This window comes from Lethenteron reissneri, chromosome 9, assembly GCF_015708825.2.
Source record: "Lethenteron reissneri isolate LAM-NWPU_2019-01 chromosome 9, ASM1570882v1, whole genome shotgun sequence".
Lineage (NCBI taxonomy): Eukaryota > Metazoa > Chordata > Hyperoartia > Petromyzontiformes > Petromyzontidae > Lethenteron > Lethenteron reissneri.
In genome coordinates, this window is record NC_083787.1 from 4,990,598 (window position 1) to 5,014,465 (window position 23,868).

At 47.7% G+C, this 23,868-nt stretch overlaps 1 protein-coding gene across 2 annotated transcripts in view; it reads left to right on the top strand.

Moving 5' to 3' along the window:
• The window catches only part of NETO2 (neuropilin and tolloid like 2), a 38,797-nt gene extending 16,080 nt beyond the window's left edge, over nt 1-22,717 (top strand). Inside the window, exons 2-9 of one of the 2 annotated variants that reach the window (XM_061548728.1) lie at nt 1,066-1,122; nt 7,438-7,575; nt 8,925-9,173; nt 10,573-10,608; nt 12,291-12,418; nt 13,781-14,081; nt 14,567-14,680; nt 15,421-22,717. In XM_061548728.1, coding sequence (XP_061404712.1) covers nt 1,066-1,122; nt 7,438-7,575; nt 8,925-9,173; nt 10,573-10,608; nt 12,291-12,418; nt 13,781-14,081; nt 14,567-14,680; nt 15,421-16,508 — 2,111 coding nt within the window. In that variant the 3' untranslated portion in view covers nt 16,509-22,717. The remainder of the gene's footprint in view (nt 1-1,065; nt 1,123-7,437; nt 7,576-8,924; nt 9,174-10,572; nt 10,609-12,290; nt 12,419-13,780; nt 14,082-14,566; nt 14,681-15,420) is intronic. The other variant, XM_061548729.1, reaches the window with a different exon arrangement.
• Nucleotides 22,718-23,868: the final 1,151 nt, after the last annotated feature.

Consider the following 23,868-nt stretch of genomic DNA (forward strand, 5'->3'; position numbering starts at 1 on the left):
TCACTTTGTCTACTATCCTGGGTGGAAATTTTGAAATGTTTAGAGCATCTGGCCCCATGTGTGTGTTTATATATGTTGGGTGGTGACACAGCTGTGTGAGCAACAGCACTTTGAACCTAATATCTGGGGTTGATTCTCGGCCGTGCAAAATTACCAGTGAAAAGTGGTATTTCTTTATTTCTCCTTCCAAGTCTACCATAGGTCAAGTAAAGGTGACGACCAGGTGTAGCACTGGGCAAACCCCCCTCCCCCCTTGTGCACTGTCTCCTCTACTGGACAGCTGTGGAAAAGAGCTTTTTAGCTCATCGGATTCCTCAAGTATAAATATTCTGATTCTGAATAGGCGCTTGACCCTAGCGTCAAAAACATTATTAATTGATCTTGTGTGTGTGTGTGAGTGAACACACTTCTGCAACTCCTGGCCATGCCCACCTTTTGCTCCTCTCTTGCAACTCAGCCTAAAACATGAGTAGGTAGTTGTTCATGCAGTCTCATCGTCATCATGAGCTGTAACAGGTGCTCACGAATAACGCGTTCCTATCGAGATTAAAATTGTAAAAACGCGGATTTGTCTTTGGTAAACATGGTGAAATTTGAGAAATATAAGTATTGCCCGTGGATTTTAAGTAACAAAAAAACTATCTTCAAAATAAATTTTGTCAGAAACCCAGTGCACCGTTACAAGCAGATTCATTGATTCCACAAATTGAAATTGCCAGACTGGACCGCGACTTCGCACCACGTATGATTGGGATTTATTTTGTTATTACGAAAAAAAACTGAGCGATTGACCGGTAAAGTGGCGGTGAAAGAGGAACAGTGGGGTCATCATGTTTTCTCGGTGGGATACCGTCCCTCGTTGCTTCATTTTAGCCAGCGGCCATCAAGTGCAGCTTTTTGTTGTTGTTGTTGTCTTTCCGATGATGACAAATGCAAGCCGGGACGGCTGCTGTGAAAACAAAACGACCTCAAGGCACAATCACATTTCTATCAACTTGTCTTTTTTCTCTCTCTCTTTCTCTCTCTTTCTCTCGGACATAGCTTGGACGCTGTGTGTCTTTGCAGTGTGGGCGAGCGTCGTGGTGATGCCAGGATGGGGAGGGATGACGTGGAGAGTGGCAGGTAAGTTATCTGCAATCGTCCGGTCGGCTCAAGAGGCCTACGTGCGGTTCGCTGGAGCACTGAGCCTCTTCAAACAGCAAGAGAAAAAAAAAACTTGATTTATCTTCTTGGTTCTTTCGGTAAAGTCACGTAGAATGGAAATAATAAAATAATAAAAATAAAACATAATAAAATAATAAAGTTAAACATAATAAAATAATATAATGTAATTATATAATATTAAAAAAATTGTTATGTTTATTTTTATTATTTTATTATTTTATTATTTCCATTCTACGTGACTTTACCGAAAGAACCAAGAAGATGAATCCCTGCAGTCACGAAAGCTTTAAATCGAAATTAAACTTGATTTACTTAGCTTAAGTGGTGGCTTGTTATTGAGGGCTGGTGGAGCGGAACTCCTATTCGTAAAACAATGTTTATAGAAAAAAAAACCTTAACAATACTAATCTCTTCATTATAGAGATTGCAAACTCCATACACTCCCTTTCCTCACCCCCCCCCCCCCCCACGAGATTCTATGCCCCACCAATGAATTTCCCTACCGGCCGCCACTGACTCAGCTGACAGCGGCTGGCACTGTCTCAGGCCAGCCCAGTGATGACTGCACTCAACAAAGAGAATTGCACCTGAAATTGGTGTCAGAAAGCGCAGCCCCAGGGGCTGCACGAACAGCGACGGATACAGAGGGAGGGATGGATTACATCTCATTGCATAAGGGTGAACAAAGGGCTAACTGAGTCTGTGCTAGATGGTATTTATCGGTCCAGTATTACGTTTCTGAAAGTTCATATCAGGTATGGTTATGTCTGGTGTCTTGTACTGAGGCCGGGATATCACTGTTGATTGTGAATCTGCATGAATTTATAACGGCAAGAGTATAAAGCGTATTGCTCTTGGCGAGCACTTTATTGCACATTTATATAATACTTGAAATAGGATTTTTGTTAAAGAAAATTTTAGATAAATCGTTGTCGTGCTCGTCAGAGAAGAAGCCATATTACACGTGTTCAAATGTACAGGGTGCCCACGAAAGTATCATCCGCTCTTCGATAATTGTCAAATGTACTGTGCAGCAGTTCAAGCGCGAGTGTCAATCCCTTGAATCCCTCCACATGCCTGGCACTGGTGGCATTGGCGACACAGCCGGTTGAGACGGAGAATAGTCCCCCAGGTGCTCTCTCGCCAGCATCTCGTGTGCGTGCGATGGCTTTTGAGTGTTTCTGCTCTGTGCAGTCGGAGAGTTCACTCGAGCTTTTGAGTTTTGGAGAGAGAAAAAAAACACCCCCAACTTTATAAGGAATGTGTTTCCCACATTTTAAAGCTAAGCAGTTCACTCAAACTGATGTACATGTTTGCAATTCTGTTGTAGTGGATGATAATTTTCATGGACACTCTTTATGGATATACTTGTTTACAGGAAACAGTTCTGGAGCTTAGTTTCAGTCCGGGTGCACGGAATGTACGCGCAGTGTAATTGGCTCACTTTTGCACTATCACTTCTAACCAGGGCCGGATTATGGCTACGATGGGCCTAAGGCTAACAGGAGGGACGGGCCTAAATATATGACATACTACAAACATTTTGTCATGAAGTAATCAAACATTTGTATTTACTCATGTAAAAACATTTTAAAAAATGATTCCGCACAAGGTGAATTCATCAAACTTAAATCGCTCACGACACTCATTTCTTCAAACAAGCAAAGCAAATGTGTCTCCCCTAGCTTTATCTGCGGCAAAGTCACGAATTATGTCATCGTAAATTTCGATTTAAAGCTTTCGTGACTGCAGGGATTCATCTTCTTGGTTCTTTCGGTAAAGTCACGTAGAAGGGAAGTAATACAATAATAAAAATAAAACATAATAAAATAATTCTCTCGACGTTTCGGCCACAACGCAAGCAGCCGTCCTCAGGTGAAGAAGACCAGGTCTGTCGGGGAGACAGCCTGGTGGTGTTTCATTCAGACGCTGTCTCCCCGACAGACCTGGTCTTCACCTGAGGACGGCTGCTTGCGTTGTGGCCGAAACGTCGTGAGAATTATTTTATTATGTTTTATTTTTATTATTTTATGTCATCGTAGTTCGATGGCCGCCGTACGACCTCGCAACGTGGAATGGGAGGGCATAAAGCAGAGTCCTACAAAACACAGAGGGGGCCCATGGTTTAAATCCGGCCTGGCTTCCATCACTGCGGGCGCTTGGGAAGGGGTTGGTTTGACAGCTGGTGTAGCGGTTGTACGCTTCAACATCATCCCCCACCTCTGTGACAGCCAAAAAAAAATCCTTCAAAAGAAATCCTGGACAGCACGTACATAACAATGACAACAGTCGCACCTACCTGAAAATGCAGTGCCTTGTGCCTGAGAGTGAGGAGTGGGGGAGGGTGAGAGAGTGATTGGCAAGAGTAGGTCACAAATGTCACGACGCAAAGTCTGTTACTAATTAGGCTTATATATATTTTTTAGAAGAACCACTCTGCTCATTCCGCTCAATTCATCAATTACGTGTACTAATTTATAGCCAATCCACAGCACGTCGAGGCAAACATCTCCTGTGTGAGAGATATCTAGGGTAAATACGAGGTATGCAATTCATCTAACGTATATGAATCGTTTGCAATCGGAAACCCCACGGTCAGAATTTGTCAGCGAATCAAATTAAGCCACGAGCCACCACTGCCACGTGTCCTGTTCGCTGTTGCTGCCTTGAGTGCCGTATTGATTCTTGGGCCCAATAAATATGGGGGCAGCAAGAGTGGCGGTGAGGGGCAACCGCCCAATATTAGGGGCCACCTATACCCGCAGGCTCAGCGACATAAGCGGGACGAGACCGCAAGAGCAGCCCGTGGCGGTGAGGTGTCGACCGTCGCAACTAATGCAAGGATCTGGCAGACGCAAGTCTGCGCCGGGTGAATTGTGGTGGCGTCAAAGGCACTGGCGGTGATTGACCTGTCTTTAACATGAAGGCGGGTGCCTCCCCGTCTGGGAGGAATGATCATGGACAGGGGTGGGCGACCAAAATAACAAGAAGGGCCAATTTTTGGTTTCGAATTTGGTAACAAACAACAACAACAACAAAAAACCCCCTCAATATTTCGAGAGCCGCAATGCGTGAATGACGTCACGAGGCAGTTTTGTTAAAGAGCCGCACGACCCCCGATGACGGAGACGTCTAGGGGTCACGTGCCATCCCAGGCCGTGGTGGACCTGGGCATTATTTTTAAATCCTTTATATTAAGTTCGCTTGCTTGCTTGCGTGCTTGCTTGCTTGCTTACAACCGTGCAAACCTTTCGGTCGTTTTTTAACCCACTTCCCGTGATCCAATCGAGCTGACATTTTGCACACAGACTCGTTGTGCGAGACAATTAATGTTCGTGGAAAAAAATTCCAAAACTTTACACTGTTTAGGGAAAACAAATTAAATATTTAATTACCATTTGCTTAATACTGGCAGACAATCATCTGACCCATAGGTGGCAGCCATCTCAAGCCAGAGGACGAGAGGACTCTAGCCGCCACGCATATAAAGGCTTTACAGTGGAAAACTTTGTTTTTACGGGTTATACTTATTAAATCCTTGCTTGCTTGCGTGCTTGCTTGCTTGCTTACGACCGTGCAAATCTTTCGGTCGTTTTTTAACCCACTTCCCGTGATCCAATCGAGCTGAAATTTTGCACACAGACTCGTTGTGCGAGACAATTAATGTTCGTGAAATTTTTTCCCAAAATTTTACACTGTTTAGGGAAAACAAATTAAATATTTAATTACCAATTGCTTAATACTGGCAGACAATCATCTGACCCATAGGTGGCAGCCATCTCAAGCCAGAGGACGAGAGGACTCTAGCCGCCACGCATATAAAGGATTTATAGTGGAAAACTTTGTTTTTACGGGTTATACTTATTTTTGCTCCCCTCCCCTCCCCCTCGGCCATTTTATATCTCGGCTATTGAGTTTACGGACGAGAGATCGACAAGAGATGGAGATATTGTTGCGATGAGAAAAAGAGAGATGCGGATGAGACGGAGATGTGGTGAGATGAGAGGGGATGTACATGGGCAACGATGGAGTTAGATGAGAGACCAGGGGTACAGACATCACAGGGATGAAAGAGAGTAATTAGATGTGTTCATGTAAATTAGCTTAGATGCATTTGTTAGAATTTCAATACGAGCTGATCTTTGGTTCACCCATATTTATTCAGAAATACGTCGCCCCTTTAGCTGCTTGGGGCCCTAAGGATTTCCTTAATTTTCTTGTCGAGATTATTGCAGCTACTTTACGGAGTACTTCAAACATAGCGACATCCATACGGGCCAACCCCTTATCAGTGCCCTATCATATTAAAGACCAATTCAGACCTTATTGGTCACCCCGTGCCCTTATAATTCTCAACGTTCATCCTACAAAGTCCCATCACAAGGGAGAAACACAAACAAATAGACAAAAACTATTTGTTGCCCGTATTGAAACGGCTGTACGCCGTATGGACCTGAAAACTCAATTTCCCTGCACAAGAATTCGGGGTAAACCGCATGGGTTGACAGCTATGGCTACAACGCCTTCATAATCATCCAGAATAATGCCGCTAGACAAATTTTCAATCCACCAGAAATCATCCCACATCACGCAAACTCAAAAAAAACCTTACACTGGCTACCAATTAAATAGAGGATACAGTACACGTAACAAGTATAACCCATAAAAACAAAGTTTTTAACTCTAAATCCTTAATATGCGTGGCGGCTAGAGTCCTCTCGTCCTCTGGCTTGAGATGGCTGCCACCTATGGGTCAGATGATTGTCTGCAGTATTAAACAATTGGTAATTAAATATTTAATTTGTTTTCCCTAAACAGTGTAAAATTTTGGAAAAAAATTTTCACGAACATTAATTGTCTCGCACAACGAGTCTATGTGCAAAATGTCAGCTTGATTGGATCACGGGAAGTGGGTTAAAAAACGACCGAAAGGTTTGCACGGTCGTAAGCAAGTAAGCAAGCACGCAAGCACGCAAGCACGCAAGCAAGCAAACTTAATCTAAAGGATTTAAAAATCATCCTGTGAAGATACAAAGCAATCCAAAACCGAGCTCCACCTCACAGTAGAACCCTCATACAGATCAAGCAAAACTACGGATCACTTCGCGCTCCTCAACCCAAACAACCACTCCTCTCCAACCACCAACAACCAAACACACAGCCTATGGGGTTGGACAGAACATTTTCATTAGTAGCGCCAACACCTCTGGAACAACCTCTCCGAAGCGTTCCGCACACTCGACTCCATCGCTTCAGTCGAGTCACAACTCAAAGCTCATCTCTGTAACGCTTGCGCACGAAGACGGCCACTACATCGCACGCTTTCGGATGCGCTTCCGCGGCCGTCTGGAACGTTCTTCCGATATTTGGAAGCCACCCGAGCTGTGCACTTTTAAATCTAGACTGCAGACGAATTTCTTTAGAACTGCGTTCTGTGTTTTTAGATTGTTGTCCTTCCCCCGCACCTGCGATTATACGCGGTTGGCTACGTACGGTGCTGAAGAAGTTCAACATACATACAATAACACACAACCACAACCTGATTTAACTTTTTTTGCCGTCCTGTGGCCGCCGCTGCCTATCACTCACGTCATTAATCCATTCAAATTAAGTTATAAACAGCTATGAATAGTACAACAAACAAAATCTAACCGTATACAGAATAGTTTTTTTCCCCGTTTAAGGATTTATTGATGTTACGGCGGCGCATTGGGTTGGCACATTTGTGCCGGAAACGCGTGAGCACGCGTTCAACACAAATAAATCGACTCGATTTTTTTTCCCGTGCCCAGCGCCGCCACGGATTCCAAACACCGCCCTCCGTTATACTGGTAGGAACCTCCTGGTTCCACCAGCACACAGGGGATTATTGTGTCCGTCCGTCCGTCGTGCAGGGAGGGGCTGGGTGGGGAGGGGAGGGGCTGGGTGGGGAGGGGCTGGGTGGGGAGGGGCTGGGTGGGGAGGGTGGGGAGGGGCTGGGTGGGGAGGGTCGGGAGGGGCTGGGTTGCGAGGGTGGGGCTGGGTGGGGGGTGGTGCTGAGTGGGGAGGGGCTGGTCACCCCGTGGCGCCCTTATAAAACTCAACGTTTAACCTACTCACGCCGGCTTGTGCCCGCCCTCACAGTCGGGCATATTTGCGGAATACACCACGCCGCCGTTGACCCTGGCCATTGACCGAGCAACCCAACGTTCCTACCAGCTCCCTCCGCAGGAATATTTTAGTCGGTGCTGCTCTCTCGCTCTCTCTCTCTCTGCCCGTGGTGCTTCTGTGCAGAGAGCCAGATCGCTCCGACGAGGGAGGAAACGGCACGCTGCGGAGTGTGGACGGACAGCAAGTGGGGGGGGACCTTCACCTCGCCCAAGTACCCGGAGCCTTACCCGCCCAACCAGGACTGCATCTACATCCTGGAAGGTGCTCCGAGGAGGAGGAGGAGGATGCTCGTGCACGTGCAGGCGATGTTGTGATTGTGATTGGCTCTCACGAGTGTCGAACAATGCTCTCGAGAGCTGTGCTGAAGAGAGGCTATGCACGTATGTCCTGTGTGTGTGTTGAACTTCTTTTGCACCGTACGTAGCCAGACGTGCTAATCGGAGGTGCGGGGGAAGGACTAAACGCTGCCCTGTCGCACATGGCGATCCATTTCTAGGACACCCCACTGATTTCCAATGACCCTCTGCTCTAATGGTGTTTGGGGTATTGCGAATGCGATGGCTCCGTCGCTCACACGGGAGAGCGTTAGATGATTTCATCGGTGAATTGAGGCTGGTGGGAGACATACAGAGGCTCTGATATCAAATGTTGTATTCTCTAGCATTATCCATACATGGACTACTCTGTATGTATGTTTTCTGTTAGTCACTGTTAGGAGGCGCTGTAGGTGGTAAACTGACAACCATTACGACTGGCAGTGCATTGGGCAGTGTTTATCCAGCAATTAATTGGCAAAGGGCTGTAATGTAATACATATTAAAACAACTTGATTAGTGTTTTTCATTTTGTCATGACATCGATCTGTGTTAGATATTTAGCAACATACACACACACGTGTGCTGTGCAGCATTGCACGTGCAAAGTGTCGCGGCCTTATCCAGACCACCAGCTCAAAAGAAGCTCACCCGTGTGGCCAGTTTGTCGTTTGGAACCACCGCCTCCAAAGAGTTGCGACAGTGTGATCATCCCAAACAAAGCCACGTTTTTCTCAATTTCTCAAGTCCTAAAAATTACTAAATGGCCACACATTCAGTTCTTTTGAGGTGGCGTTCTGGATAAGGCCGAAGCGCCTCCGCGCGTGCAAAAGCGCGCGCCTCTCCGCTGTTGCTCAACATATTCGTGTTTCAGCCCTTGAAGCGTCATTTTTTCCCGTGCCCCGTAGAGTATTCCCGTCACTCACAGAGTCGTATTATTGATCCGCGTTGATATCACCGTCGTCGTTAATACCGTTTCATTCATTCATCACGCACAGTCCGCGAAGGACCGTTGCGCCAAACGTGTGACCTCTTCGCGTGAGCCGCTCTCGCTGTGTCTCGAGTCGTTTGTTTTATCCACGTGTCACATTGTGGGGGGGGGGGGGGGGGGACTACGTGAGGAGCGGCGCCATCCCTCCCAGGGTCACGTTCCGCTTCGAAACGTCGACCGCCGACCAAAGCGCACAACTTTCTGGAGCATGCGCGTCGAGACGGGCGGGAATGTCCAACAAAAAAAGTGACAGCCGTCTAATACCGCTGCCGCTCTGCCGATCTGCCGTTCCGCTCTCCGCTCAGCGCCGGCGCGGCAACGGATCGAGCTGGGCTTCTCGGCGCCGTACTCGCTGGAGCCGTCGTGGGACTGCAAGTTCGACCACATCGAGGTGCGCGACGGCCCCTTCGGCTTCTCGCCCCTCATCGGACGCTTCTGCGGCCACGTGCTTCCCCGGCCCGTCAACTCGACGGGCCGATTCATGTGGGTCAAGTTCTTCGCCGACAGCGAGCTGGAGGCGCTGGGCTTCCGCGCGCGGTTCACGTTCATACCAGGTGCGCGCACGGCCTCGGAACAGAGCAAAAAACAACTCGCGTGGACAAAGAATCCCCCCACGTGGCTTTCAACGGACTGCTGGGGGGCGAGTGCCGTTAACAGGGAGTTGCCGATGAAGGCCCTCACCTGCGTGCGAAGAGATGAGTGGCCAACACCACGCGCGGCCGCCTTTGACTCCACAGCGCTGATGTTCACACACCGCATCAGGGACACAGTTAAGGCCGAGTCAAGCTAGGGGAGGCTCAGGACCGGCTCAGTTATTTGTCGCCGATGTTGGCTGTGAGCGCGATCGAACTTGGGTGGCCGGGTTTGGAGCGCAGTGCGCTAATCTCTGTGCTGCCACTTCTCAACACCACAAAGACACGCACACGTACATGGACACACACACACAGCTGGTGCAGTGTTAATTGGGTCACTTTGTAGGTGGTGGTAATGAGGGACCCAAGATGCAAATACACAGATGGAGAGAGACAGAAACAATGCACAGAGAGACACGGAGTGAGACAGACACACAGAGCAATGGACACACACACAGTGACAACACAGTGTGAGACTTACACATACAGGGCCACAGAGAAATATACAGACACGAGAGACACGGGAAGAGATAGACATGCTGAGAGAGATAGACACACGGAGAGACATGGAGGCACAGAGACACGCAGAGATTCAGAGAGACACGGAGAGACATGGAGGCAAAGATCCAGACACAATGACAGACATGGATACTCCTGGGGCATGTATGTGTGTTGAACTTATTTCGCACCGCACGTAGCCAACTGTGCTAAATTCTGTTGATAATATGGAACAAACAAACACATTCTGTACAAGGATCTCCCATTCAATGAGAGCGTGTATGCCTATTAAGTCCAGCACGGCGCACAAGACGGGGAAATTACGTTGTCACGGGCACCAGAGCTGCCTTTGTGCCCCCGGTCCTTGTTTTATGCTGAGTCGATCTTGGGGTAAGCTCAGAAGAGGTTCAAAGAGAAAGCGCCACTGTTGTTGTGCGTGCCTGGTTGTTGAAAGCGTCGCCTCGACGATCAAAGCAACAACGGCGCTCACCGAACTACGGGACCACAACTCACCATACGTAATGTCACCCTTCCACGAGACGTTAAATGATGAAAACAGTGCATGAATATTAATGAGCCTTTGCCTAATTAAACACAGAACATTGGCTTTAATTGATCAATTTATAACGATGCACCAACCCTGGGCTCTTGCAAGTACCCAGTCATCCCTCGGAAACTGCTCGCCTTGGCTTTCAATTTGGTCCCCATCTCGTGGAGGAAGATGCAAGCAAATCTCTTACACGACGCAAGTCAAATAAACATCACGGCCGAATTCCATGTTCTCATCGCGTGCTCTTTACTTCCTGTGCCCTGATTTGTGCAGATCCAGACTTTAAGACGCTGGGCAGCCCGATGCCAGGTAAGGGGTCACGTGTGGTGCCTCATATGACATTAACTGTGGTTCATCATCATCGTCATCAACCATGTTCTATACTCTTAGGTTTTTTCGGTAAAGTCACGTAGGTAAAAATTTTAAATTTAAATTAATTAAAGTAAAGTAAAAATAAAATAAAAATCACGACGTTTCGGAGGCAACACAAGCTTCCGTCTTCAGGTGGAACCGTCACAGCACGATTGCTGTTTCAAGTAAGAGAAATTCCAAGAAAACAGTCCTTGTATATATACTGGTTGAGGGTGGGAGGAGCCAAGGTAGGCACTTGGATATTATTATTATTGTGAGGTTCGGTGCGGCTGAAGCACGCTGCTAGGAATGAGCCTTTGTTGTGTAGACTGGTTGAACTGGGAGGTTCCAAGAGTTGTTAAGGTGCGGCTGATGTAAAGGTGCGGCTGCTGTGAATGGGACTGAGCCTTTGTTATGTAGATGAAACAGCATGTTCTATAAACTGCTGGATGAAGGTATCCCCACGCTGTTTTGGTGATACGACCAAACCGCACCCCGACCCGTCAGTCTGAGCACTCAGCCAGCACTGCTGAGGCCCTGGGTTCGAATCCAGGCAGTCGCCCATTCACTGAATCGTATTCTCAAGTGCAGCGAGTTGATGGCTCCTGCCCAAAGTTACCAATGGCTTCTTGGTTCTTTCGGTAAAGTCACGTAGAATGGAAATAATACAATAATAAAATAAAACATAATAAGATTTCCATTCTACGTGACTTTACCGAAAGAACGAAGACGATGGATCCCTGCAGTCACGAAAGCTTTAAATCGAAATTTACCAATGGCTGTTACAGAAAGCCCAAGAAATTAGCTTTCAAATGAATTTGGCCTGCAGAAAGTGCGCGTGTGTGTTTTGACTGCCAATACGACAATCTCGTAGCAGAGTGTGCGGGAAAGTGTAGACCCCCCCCTTGCGGTATTAAAGGATAAAAAGAGGCCACTTGATGGATTTCTGGGGAGAAGTCCTTGTGGGAATTCTCAACTGCAGCCAATCCTCCGTACCGCTTTGCGAGAGTGCCAACTATTTCCCCCCCCCCTCCCCCCCCCATTATATTCCTCAATAAGGCAAGCCAGCTTAAACAATGAGCTCTTTCTTTGTGTTCTTCTTGGTGACAGTAAATATACATATATGTCTGTGCTATATTCCTAATTACCCTGTTATTCTTTGCATGAATAGAGCAGGCTGCTGGAGGTAGTAGGCTGTGTGTACGCGTGTGGCGCTTGCCACCCACCCCCTCGTGTGCCGTGCCGGCCTTCATAGGCGCTCGCTAACAGCACTCGTCCCAACAGTCTGTTAAGGCTACACGGGGGATCTTTGTCTTTGTACGTGAGTACCTACACAGCTGTGCCAACTTTGCACAGTGGGGAGCAGAGGCACTCCAACCTACCAAGCATCTAAGTTAGAACACCTGAGTCTGTCTCGTAACCTCCCGCCAGCGTGCCTTCGACATTTCACGTGGCCACAAAGTGCACCGAGCCTGGTACAATCACTGTGGTGGTGACGTATGCATGCATGCATGTTGAACTTCTTTCGCACCCTACGTAGACAACCGTGCTATTCGGAGGTGACGTGACTGTCAACCAGCGGCGATCGGCGACCACAGTTGTTGTTGTTGTTATTGTTGTTGTTGCTGCGCACTACACAGACTGCGAGTTCGAGATGAGCGGTACGGAGGGTGTGGTTCGTTCGAGTCAGATTGAGCACGAGAGGAAGGCTCAGGCCAACGAGGCGGTCGACTGCATCTGGAAGATCCGGGCCCCCCCTCCCGCAAAGGTGACCCCACCCCCAGCCTCCACACCCCCCCAATCCAATATCCCAGAATTCACTATTTCTCCCACTTGTGGTAGTCTAATATCGTGAATAGTGGAACATCCTTTCAGGACGCTTCACAGATGCTTATTCAGAGTGTACCCACGTGGGGACAATGTGACGTAATTTTGTTATTTTTAAACACCGTGTGTCTACTTACACTTTGCGTTGCACTCGGGCAACGGTACATTGATTAAACATGAAGTGAGTTAGAAAAATCGGTTAACGTTAGATCAAGCAATGTCCGCCCGACACAGATTCAGTTAATAAGGTCACTTTAGATCTGATAAATCAGTGCTTCCTCACCGGTGGTCCGCAAGGATGTTGTGATCCGAGCCACAGTTGCACATCCTAGGATGTTATTTTCACAAAACACCAGATTCATCACCGCCAATTGCACAAATATTTAGCTTAGTCAATAAAAAAAACGATTTGATTGTTTTATGGTGTTTACATTTTAATTTTACAGAGCTTTTAGAATACTTCTAGTTTTGACTCTGAAAAGTATTTTGTTGGTGCACGCATTTTTATTTTTTGCGGTTTGACAGTCGCACGGGTGCCGAAAGATTGTGAACCACTGCGATACATCAAGTCAGGTCAGATTAAGTAAATCAGGTCAGATTCATTGAGACCAGGCCACGGGAGGTCAGATAAACACTGGGTCAGGTATCCATCAAGGATGTCCGGATTAGAGACGTCAAGGTCTGGCTTCTAAGTAGGTTTGAAAAAACATTCAATTTTAGATCGAGCAATGTCAGGTCAGGTCAGAGTAAGTAAATCAGGTCAGCTCACATGAAGTAGATTATGTAAATCGATGTAAATCAAGTCAGGTCACGTAAGATTAGGTCAGGTTTCCATAAAGGAAGGCTCCATTTGCGACGTCAAGACCTCGCCAACCCTGAGGCATGGCCTTGTTTAAAGCGGGGCATACAAGAACCCGAGCGGGCATGGCATAGTTAAACAAACTTGAGACAAATACCCTGCACAGAATGAGTAATGGCATCATCTGTTTTTGTCCATTCTGCACGTTGCTCGAGCAGACGATGGGTGTTTGCCGAGCTGGCGATCTTCAAAGGAAAAACTCTCACTTGTTCAGTAGTGTGCCAACATTGACCAGAGTAAAATAATAATAATAACTTAAAAGAGGGCACCCTGAGCAGTGAGCCGGGCGAGGAATGGGCACTCCAGCCCAGCCGACGTTACGGGGGCTGGCGATTATTGCCCCTAATCCCCCCCAACCACTCCCCCACATTCACTCACCACTCCTCGGCACTCAGGCTGCGACCTCAATCCGCCCCCCCCCGCCCCACCCCCACCACCCCTCAGATCTACTTGCGCTTCCTCGACTACCAGATGGAGCACTCCAACGAGTGCAACCGCAACTTTGTGGCCGTGTACGACGGCAGCAGCGCCATCGAGAACCTGCGAGCGCAGTTCTGCAGCACGGTGGCCAGCGACCTGATGCTGCGCTCCGGAGTGGGCGTCGTGCGGCTCTGGGCTGACAACTGCAGCCGCCTCAGCCGGTTCCGCATGCTCTACACGTCCTTCCTCGACCGTGCGTTGCCCGACGACGCGACCGGCGCATGGCACGCGCGCACGTGCACGCGCACGCCTGACACGCGCGCGCGTGCGTAACGCTGAGAGACGGTTTATCACGTAGGCTTTTCGCGAGCAATATCGTCACCGACACTGGTTCATTTTTTTTTTGAGGCGGCCTTCTTTATGGCCTAGTCTCACAAGTGTTAGAAAATGCCAAAAGGCGAATCATGCATCTATTATCAGAGCATGTTTGTTTGCATGTTTTGCCAAAAGTATGTGTGGTAAATGGTGACTTGATGTCTTGCAAAATGTATCTACTTGGTGTTTGAAACACCTGCTGTTTTATTGCCAGAAAGGGTTAAAACCTTTTCTTATTTTTATCATTGGTGTTGGGCGTGAGCGGGAATCGAACTCGGGCCGTCGGGTTCGTAGCGCAGCGCGCTAACCGCTGCGCCACCGCTCCCCGTGATGTTTGACCTTCGCCCCTTGTCGGACGTTCACGTTGACACTCGCGCCGCTCGCCGTCGGGCCCCCCCCCATCTCTCTCTCTCTCCGTGCGTGTGTGCGGCGCAGCGCCCTGCGACCGCAACTCCTTCTTCTGCCACAGCAACATGTGCATCAACAGCTCGCTGGTGTGCAACGGCGTGCAGAACTGTGCCTACCCGTGGGACGAGAACCACTGCAAGGGTATGTGGAACGTGGGAGCGGCTAAAGCGTGCTGGCAGAGGCTTTGCATTTGGTATCCTTTATACAATATACACAGGATGTACATGAGATAACTCTTTTGAATAATACGTTTTCCAATGTCTGTTTGTTTATATGTTTGCCTGCCTGTCTGCTGGTCTCTCTGTATGTATGTGTAGTGCAGCACGAGTCGGAGACGAGGTAGTTGCAGGAGGCACCTTCTTTTATTGTAACACCTTTCCGGGGTCGCCTCCTTGCTCACTCACGTTGCCGTACAGCCCGGCCTAGACACAACCCTAACCGCGTTGCACCGTCGGCGTCGACCGAGACAGCCAACCACTGTCCGGCCACGCACTGATCGGTCGAAGGCGGCAGCGACGACGAGACGAGTACACTCCCAGAACCGGCAGCCCGGAGCTCTCGCTCTCCGCTGCTTTTATTCTACTCGGCGTGGCCTGGCTCTACCCTAGCCGCGTCTCCCTTCTCGAACTCACTAGCGGGTTTCAGGGACTTCCTCACGAGGTCTACCGTGACCCTTGCCCCAGTTCCTCCGCCCTGCCGGCACACTCGTGTATTTGCTCGATGGCGTGTGCGCTCACTGTCCACTGCTGGACAGCAGTCGGCGCTATGTCACTACATATGCTTGTTTGCCTGTCTGCTTGCCTGCTTGACTGTCTGCTAACCTGTTTGGATGCCTGCCTGTCTTATTCCCCCATCCGGCTGGCCGTTTCCTCGCCCACCAGAGCGAAAGAAGCCGAGCTTCTGGCAGCACATCACCAAGACCAACGGCACCATGATCGGCATGTCCACGGCGCTGGTGCTGGTGCTGCTCGCCCTCTCCGTCTACGTGCAGCTCACGCAGCCGCGCAAGAAGCTCACGGCGAGGCGCGTGTCGTCGAGCGTGCGGGACACGTCGTGCGCCTCACCGACGGCCGGCGCCGCCGCATCCCCCTCCATCGCCGCCACCGCCACCTACGACCCCTTCCCGCTCGGCGACAAGGAGACCTACGTGGACCTGTCGGACCTCCCCGACGACTTCCAGCCGCTGTCGGGCATGCGCCGCTCCTCTTCGACGGCGCTGTCGCGGTGCGTGCGCGAGCACCACTGCGGAGGGCTGGCGACGTCGACGCTGCCGCACAGGCCGGCCGCGCGGGAGCGCGAGAGGGAGCGGGAGAGGGAGCGGGGCGACAGGGAGCGGGAGAGGGAGCGGGGGGAGAGGGAGCCGCGCGAGCTGAGGGAACGGGACCGGGACAGGGAGGGCCGGGGAAACCCGCCGTGCGCTATGGTGCCATCCGATCACCCGCTCCTGCCGCCGCCGCTGCCCCACACGCAGCCGCAGCAGCACCACCACCACGTCAACAGCCTGCAGAGCTTGCACAGCCTGCAGGGAGTGCCCGGGCAGGGCCTGACAGTGACCGCTCAGCAGAGCGCTGCCAGCCTGCTGGGAGCCAGTGCTCACTCGCCACAGCAGACACTGCAGCAGCAACAGCAGCAGCAGCAGCATCAGCTACAACAGCAGCAGCATCATCACCAGCCACAGCATCACCCGCAGCAACATCACCACCATCTCCACCAGCACCTGCACCTGCAAACGTCCACGCTGCCACCACCGCTGCCCGCGCCCAAGCGGAGCTTCTACACGTTCAAGCCGAGCCCCGGACACGAGGGAGCGGGCACGATCGTCGAGAAGGCGGCCGCGGCGGCCGGGGCGGCTACGCCGACGACGGCGGCGACGACCCCGGCCAAGGCCGTCGCGGAGGCGGCGTGCGAGGGCTGCGTGCCGCAGGAGCGAACGCGCACGCTGCAGAGGTCTGTGTCCGTGGAGGTGTGACCCCCGGGTCCGGCGCGGAAGCAGACAGAGACCCCCGTGTTCCCTGCCGTCATCTACAAGTCCACGGCAAACTCTTTTTTTGTGCACGTTTCAGGAATGGGGATGAAATGGGAATCTCCGGCGGGCCCGCCGGGACGACGATGCGCAACGGCAGTGCCACAGCGCGGGGGATGTGTATGCCAGTTAGAACTTCCTCCACGGGACCCTGCAATGTAATTCCGAATTTCTCTTTCGCTCCGTGACGTTTTGAGATGACGGCGAGTAATGCGGTGCCGTTCGAGTGGTGCTCACGGACCGCGCGGTGAGAAGTGACGAACACCCATTAACGCCGGAGCCTTCTTCTGGGGGTTCGTCTTTGTGTTGTTGTTGTTGTTGGAGCCTTGCACAAGGTCTTAGCATTATGTGACTGCGGCTTAGAGGGTGTCATTGTCGATGCTGGAGCAATTAAATTAAAACAACAACAACAACAAATGTGAAATTAAACCCACTGTTTTTGTCCTCTCAATACTGTCGTATTTTTTGATGAATAACGAGCGTTTTGCTTTTTTTTCACATCAAGTACACCCACTTCCCAACATTCTCACACGCACCCTGAATTAACAGGGCATCGAGCTTCATTTTTCTTTGTAAAAAATAATTCCCAGTACCAGTGGGGGCGACCAGATGCCTCTGTCTGCTGCATCGGAATTTTGCTCTCTCGCCGCCATGTGATCATGAACGAGCGTCAGAGACAACAGAGAGCAAAAGGAAATTCAGTGTGAGAATTGGGGTGGGGGGGGGCTGGAGGATGAGGGATGGCAATCAACAGAGTTATATGAAAACTGTGAGTTAATCTATCGAGAAATGTACACAAACAGATGATCTCAACGATGACAACGCAGTGGGAAGTCTCAGCCAGCAGCTGCTGTACATTTGCTCTCTGTTCCAATGCGTTTGGACAAGGGGTGTGTGCCAAGACTTCACAGAAACAACTCGACATGTGGACACTGTTGTGACATTCGAATCGCCGAGCCGGCTTGTATTATTGGTTCACGCCGTACTGTTACAGGGTAAAGCTGTGGTCAACGAAGCGTCTGTATTTGTGAAGCTGAGTATGCGAGGTTATACAAACGAAAATGGTTGTGGGTGTGGTTCGGTTTCTCTCTTCCCGTTGATGATTCGCTGAACACATTTTCTCCGTGTAAAATTCACATCGATCTTGTGCACTGAAGATATCTATCTAAATGAGGTAAAAAGGCACCCACCTGAATTGTCAGTTTCTTGTGGAAGACTCATTGATCTAACGCTGAGAATGTGCACTAATGGACACTTGGTGCTCACGCTGTCCGAGTGTTGCTGATGATCATATTCAGGGTTTTCAAATTCAGATCATGGTGGTCTCAAATCTGGCCCTCATTTTCATCAGGGGGTCAGTTAGTGCGGCGGGTAATGGGACGTGCAAAGCAGCATTGACCAAACACGGTCAATCTCACTGCTGTCAACCGCTCTGCCAGCACGGCCAATTTCAAATTGGACGGGATGCGTTGCACACAAGTGGTTGGTTGAAATGCGAGTGGCGTCCAAACGCACAAGGCCGAGTGGGCGGTTTGCATGGCCCTTGGTTCAAAGGATGAAATGGGGGGCCCTGGCCAATTCACCCCCCTATTCCTGGCCTTGTGCCTGCCCCCTCCTCTACCTCCCCAGCCAATGGGGCCCAAGTGCGGTCGCACTGCTCCCTGCACTCGACAGCTGCGCCACTGATTTCGAGCTATTCATTCCGGCTATTGAGTATTTTAATTGCGGCTGAAATTCGATGTCTAATTGGAGATGGTGCGATCCTGTTTGTGTGGCTCTGTTCCTTCACTCATTTTCAGAGGGGGGGGGGGGTGGCGTGGGAGCCACTTTCACCGATAAGACTTCGTCAGTGTGAGGGCCGTCTCACGGCGCTGCAGGTGGGTGCTTTCACGTTTGTGTGTTGCCGAGGGGGCCGCACTAAAGGCCATCACCAGGGCCCGTCAGTGGCCCGCGGGCTGCTGTAGCTTCACCTCTCCCTGGCTGCACCGAAGTCCCTGTGCAATTTTTACGCACCGATGCAATTGCTAATGTACGAACGATTTGAACGCGTAGCCATAAAATGTAGTTTAACATTGGGTGAATGTTGGACTTACCGCAGCGACGGCGCCTACCTAGCAAATGCGTTGCATTTGTCAAATCTAAATTCTGTGCACCTGGCTGGATGAAGAATGAGCGGACAGGTGGCTCTGCGTTGACATTAAGCCATTCAAAATATCACTCGGAAAAAAAAGCGTGAGAACCAGACTTGGGTAAATATTCTATGTAAATCAATTTTTTGGCATGCCCTGAATCATCCCAAGGACATTGTGCTGCTGTGTGTGTGTGATGTATAAGGTTTTCTTTATTGCCGTCAAATCACGTGGGTCTTTGAGTGTCAGATAAAAAAAATCAAGAATTCACATTCAAACCCAGGGTGCAATAAATTGGCTGCAACTCTGGCAAGAAGTAAATAAATCAGAGCAGAAAAACTGTCTCCCTACCCCAGATGAAATCCGCACATCTCCTCTTGTTTGCTTACATCGTTGTACTGTGTTTTTTTTGTTTAACAAAAAGTTGAGTGTTGAAGGGGTTATTTTCTCTCTCGCTAATGTTTAACAATTTGTAATTGTAATTGCATTTTTGACCAATTATATCTTCGACCACTAATTGATGACTCCACGTGACTGCAATTGCAGTTGGGGTTGGGAATTGCTGGTGTAATTGTCAATTAGTGATAAGTGCTGCGGCAATTCTAAACCAGACCTTAACAGCAGTGGCAGCAGCAGCACCCGATGCAACGGCCCTTCTGCTCCCAACTCCCCCCCCCCATCCAGAATTGGAGCTGATTTTCTCCTGCCAGTGTGTGTTGCTTTCACATCGGCAATTACACACGATGCCCTTACGGCAACTTGCAAAGAAAGCCACGTTCAATGAGTTGTGCCGGAGTGAAAACAACAACAAGAAAGTGACACTTTAAAATACATATATTATCGGTGGAAGGAATGAGCACAGAGCTTAGGGCAAGGATTTGAAGTTGAGGATTGCAAGACATTAAACTGTGGGTTAAAGGCCGAGCCACCATTGTTGTAATCATCATCTTTCAGTATGAGGTTTCTAAGCACCAACACGGCACCTGTTTCACGTTTGAGTTGATTTATTTCTAAACAAGTAAAATGGTATACATATGAGTAATGAGCTTCTTGAATAATAAAAAAAACACGTGCAATAATTGTCTGCCAGCTGTCGCACTTGTTAGAAACTGAATCTTTTTTCTGGGAAAACAAATAGAATTGCCAAGAGCCTCGCGATCAACAACCCGAGGGTATTAACCGATGATGAAAGCGAGCTCTTAGCGTTGCACATAAATGTTAGTGCGACAAAAGAGTCAAGCTATTTTGCGCTAGCTCAAGCTAAAACTCAATAATTGTTGTGACGAAAACGTTTGTACAGGGACTCCTCTACTTACGAACGAGTTAGGTTCCAGAGGTCTGTTCGTAAGTCGATTTGTTCGTAAGTCCAACTTTACTCCTGTCGATTCCAAACATGTTGTACGGCGTGTACACTAAACACGGGGAATGGCTTTAAAGGTTGTATAATCTCCTGTAGATGTAGATGCCACTGGTTCTTCACGTTCTGTAGATGTAGATACCACCACCGCCATCTATTGCGCGGTGGTTGAACTTACGACTCTCGGTCCGAACAGGCAACTGGACGTACGAACAGGTTTGTTCGTATCTCTGAAAGTTCGTAAGTCAAATGTTCGTAAGTGGAGGAGTCCCTGCACATTAACTAAATACAGTCGATCAACTTTTAATGTAAATTGGCTATGAAATATATATTTAGGCGCTTTACAGCACACTGCTTACTTGTTCTCACGTGCGCACCTGAAACATGATTGTATAGCATTACGAAGTTACACTTTGGTTCTTTCGGCAAAGTCACGTAGAAAGAAAACATAATAAAATAAATAACAGATCACAACGTTTCGGTTGCAACACAAGCAACCGTCATCAGGTTCAAGTTCAAGTTCATTTATTAGGTATAGCCCTGTGAGCCATTCAGCTCTTGAATCGGGTGCAACCGCAACAAACAAAAAACAAAAACATGAACAAAAAACATCTTAAAGTGAATATGTGACTAAGTGCAAACAGAAAATCCAAGAAAAGACAGCAAAAATATTGCAGAAAAAACACCGTACACCAACGCTGTGTGCAAAAATGCAAGCTCGGAGAGAGACAGATAGATTGACCCAGAGAGAGAGACAAAAAAACAACAGAGAGAGAGACACATAGAGAGGCACACGCAGAGAGAGATACACACAGAGATACACAGAGATACAACGCCTCTGTGACGAGGTATTATATAGATCCTAGAGGGGGAGGGAGGGGGGAAAAGGGGCTGCAGTAAGATAAGAGATCGGCGTAGAGTAAAGAATAACTCCTGCAGTCACGAAAGCTTGAAATCAAGATTCAAAAGTTCTCATACGAACAACTTACAGAGCGCATATGAATTGCAATTCTTTTCAACTATTTTTTGCTCTCCACTTTTATTTCAACGCAAATAAATTCTCTGCAATGCAATACATTTTAGAAACGTGGACAAGTTTGAGATACATTGCGACGACATTTGCACACCTATTTTGCTGACGTTCAATCGGAGTTCGTGTTGATTCCAGGTGACAAATATCGTCGAAATATTTAGTCGTCATTCGCCTCGATTGTCCACACTATTGCAGACCACGCAGTGAATAAAACACCGTGCAAAGAGAACACAGTGGGGGTATCACGGCGGACAAAAACACGAGTGCTTTATTCAGTGTTGCAGAAACACTGCCCAAAAAAAACATGCTTTTGTTATCGAAAGTTTTATATCAATAAATAAATACTTTTTTTAGACACGGTAGAGTGTATAGCCTGTGTTTTCTACGGTAATATTTTGCAGGTTTCACAGTTCACACAAATTTGTTTATTTCACGTAAGCCTCCCAAAAGTCGACACGATGTTTTGTATTCACTCACAAATATGCTCCTGGCTTTTAAATACACTTTCCATATCGTGAGCATGTTTAGAGGTAACGCGGTATGAGTATGTATGAATGAATTCATATTATCATGACAATGGTTTCAATGTTGCTGAAACTTTACAAGGTTGACCGATTTTTATTATCAATAGTACTACAGTATAGCTGCTTAATTCTGGAGGTGTGTTTCATTCTATAGCCCATCTTAATTTTTTTCACAAGCCTAAAATATTTCATTCTCAATTTGGAATTTGTGTATTGATTACAGTGATTCGTTTACAATGTGATGATACCTCAACGAATTTTGATTTTCTTTGTCAAACTTTTTTTCCAGGGAGCGTTATTCGACCTTGGATCTTTGTTCCAGTATTTTGCTAAAACTATAATCAAATTATTGAGGCTCATGTGAACACTTCAACAGGCTATTTCTCTCCCCATTATACATCATACGTTATGCCAATTACAGACATCCATAATCAGGACACAACGAATTCTATGGTAAATTCAAAAACAAGGTTCTCATTCATCATGTTTGTGAATTGTATAGCAAGCCTTGCATCACAATCCTTTCTTGATTAATGTATGGAGATCTGCTGTGTCTTACCTGGAGCCTGGAGTCAGCTGATCTCTGGACTCGAACACCTTTAGAGTACATTGAATTAACCTGTCAATGTGGCTCCATTCCGTTTAGGTGGTGTTGTTAATCTCTGGATGGATTTACTGGAAGCTACCATACACCTTGATTTCTCCCACATTCTACAAATGCTCAATAACAAATCGGCTCAACTCCCCATACAAAGAACCTTCTAAAATGAATCTTGGGACTCTAGTAAAGCTTGCCTGTAAAACGTATTTCCTCTACCTAGCTTTATTAAAGTAAAATCCGATTTGACTCGATGGGTTTTATATTTAGTATTCTCTTTGTGTTTACGTATACATTGATAGTTCGGCTCGTTTATTACAAGAAAGATTGAATATTTGAAATCTTACCCAAATCTTGCCTCTGCTTTCCTTGAACCCTGTCAAGCATAATGTGCTACTTTACATCTATGAAACTCATACTGTGTGTGTGTATATATATCGAGAGAAAGATGTAAATCTTTTTTCAGTGTTACCACTTGTCCAATAAAATATGTTTTGAATAAATATTTTATGTAAAACAACGGTGCAGAGATTTGCTTGAAAAGAAGTTACATTTTAAGGTCACTCACCCGAAATACAAATTATCACTTATTCCTGAAACCCTCTTATGCTCACTGACATGTGCACGACATACTTCATGAATACATTATGTATTTTCACACTCCCTTATTAAAGTAAACGTTATGTAAATAACAGTTCACTCTCTAGAAAACAAAGGCTAGGAAGGGTCTCTTGTGGCCTATTTTCAAGTGCGGTTTGTCTTGAGAAAAGACGACATCCAGTTCACATTGCCACGTTAAAGTAGTCATGAACCAAGGCGACCGGTTTAAAATTAGCATTTTAATACAAACGAATGTTACATGGGGCATCAAAAAATTAATATAAAGCCAGGTTATGTTATCTGGCTTCAACTGAAATGTTTTGTAAGCTGTATATCTAAACATGAGCGCATCATTCCAATAAGTTGCCACTGCACACGTATAACGCACGTTAAAAGGGGAGTATGAAAGATGATTAGATGAAATATGCCAATTATAACGGTGGTCTTGAGAGAATATGCCCCCGATCACCTTGTAAGAGGTCACTATTTATTAGCCATGGGTCAAAATGTGACAAATGATTGTTTAGCGTACGCAGCTTATTACATACTGCAAACTATATCTGTGTGTAGCAGATGGTGTACAGAGCAGATGCCTGTTCAGCAGGGTTCCCAGGGTGGTTTAAATTTGCCACAAACTCCACTTTCTATCAACCAACGTTATATAACACGTCTATCTTTACACTATCGCACAGCATTAGCAGTGGTTCTCTGAACCTGACAACTCGAGTTTGATTCCCAGCCATAACTATCATCAGTGGTGAAACATATTTGCATTGGTCCTGGGTCCCTCTGTCATCAACTGATACTGATCAGCATCGTGAGGTATAGTCAAACAATGCCCTATGAACTAAACAACTCAATGCATTCATCAATATCACTGTAGCCTTAAATGGAACTTATATATGAGACGATGTTAAGGGTAATGACCATTCTTTATCGTACAAGCCCACGATGGCGAAATGTTAAATACCTCGCATGGTATACAGGAGGTCGTGGGTTCAATACCGACCCTGACGATGCTTGTATATTTAGAATTTGCAAGTCTTTCTCCATGTGGTCGCATGG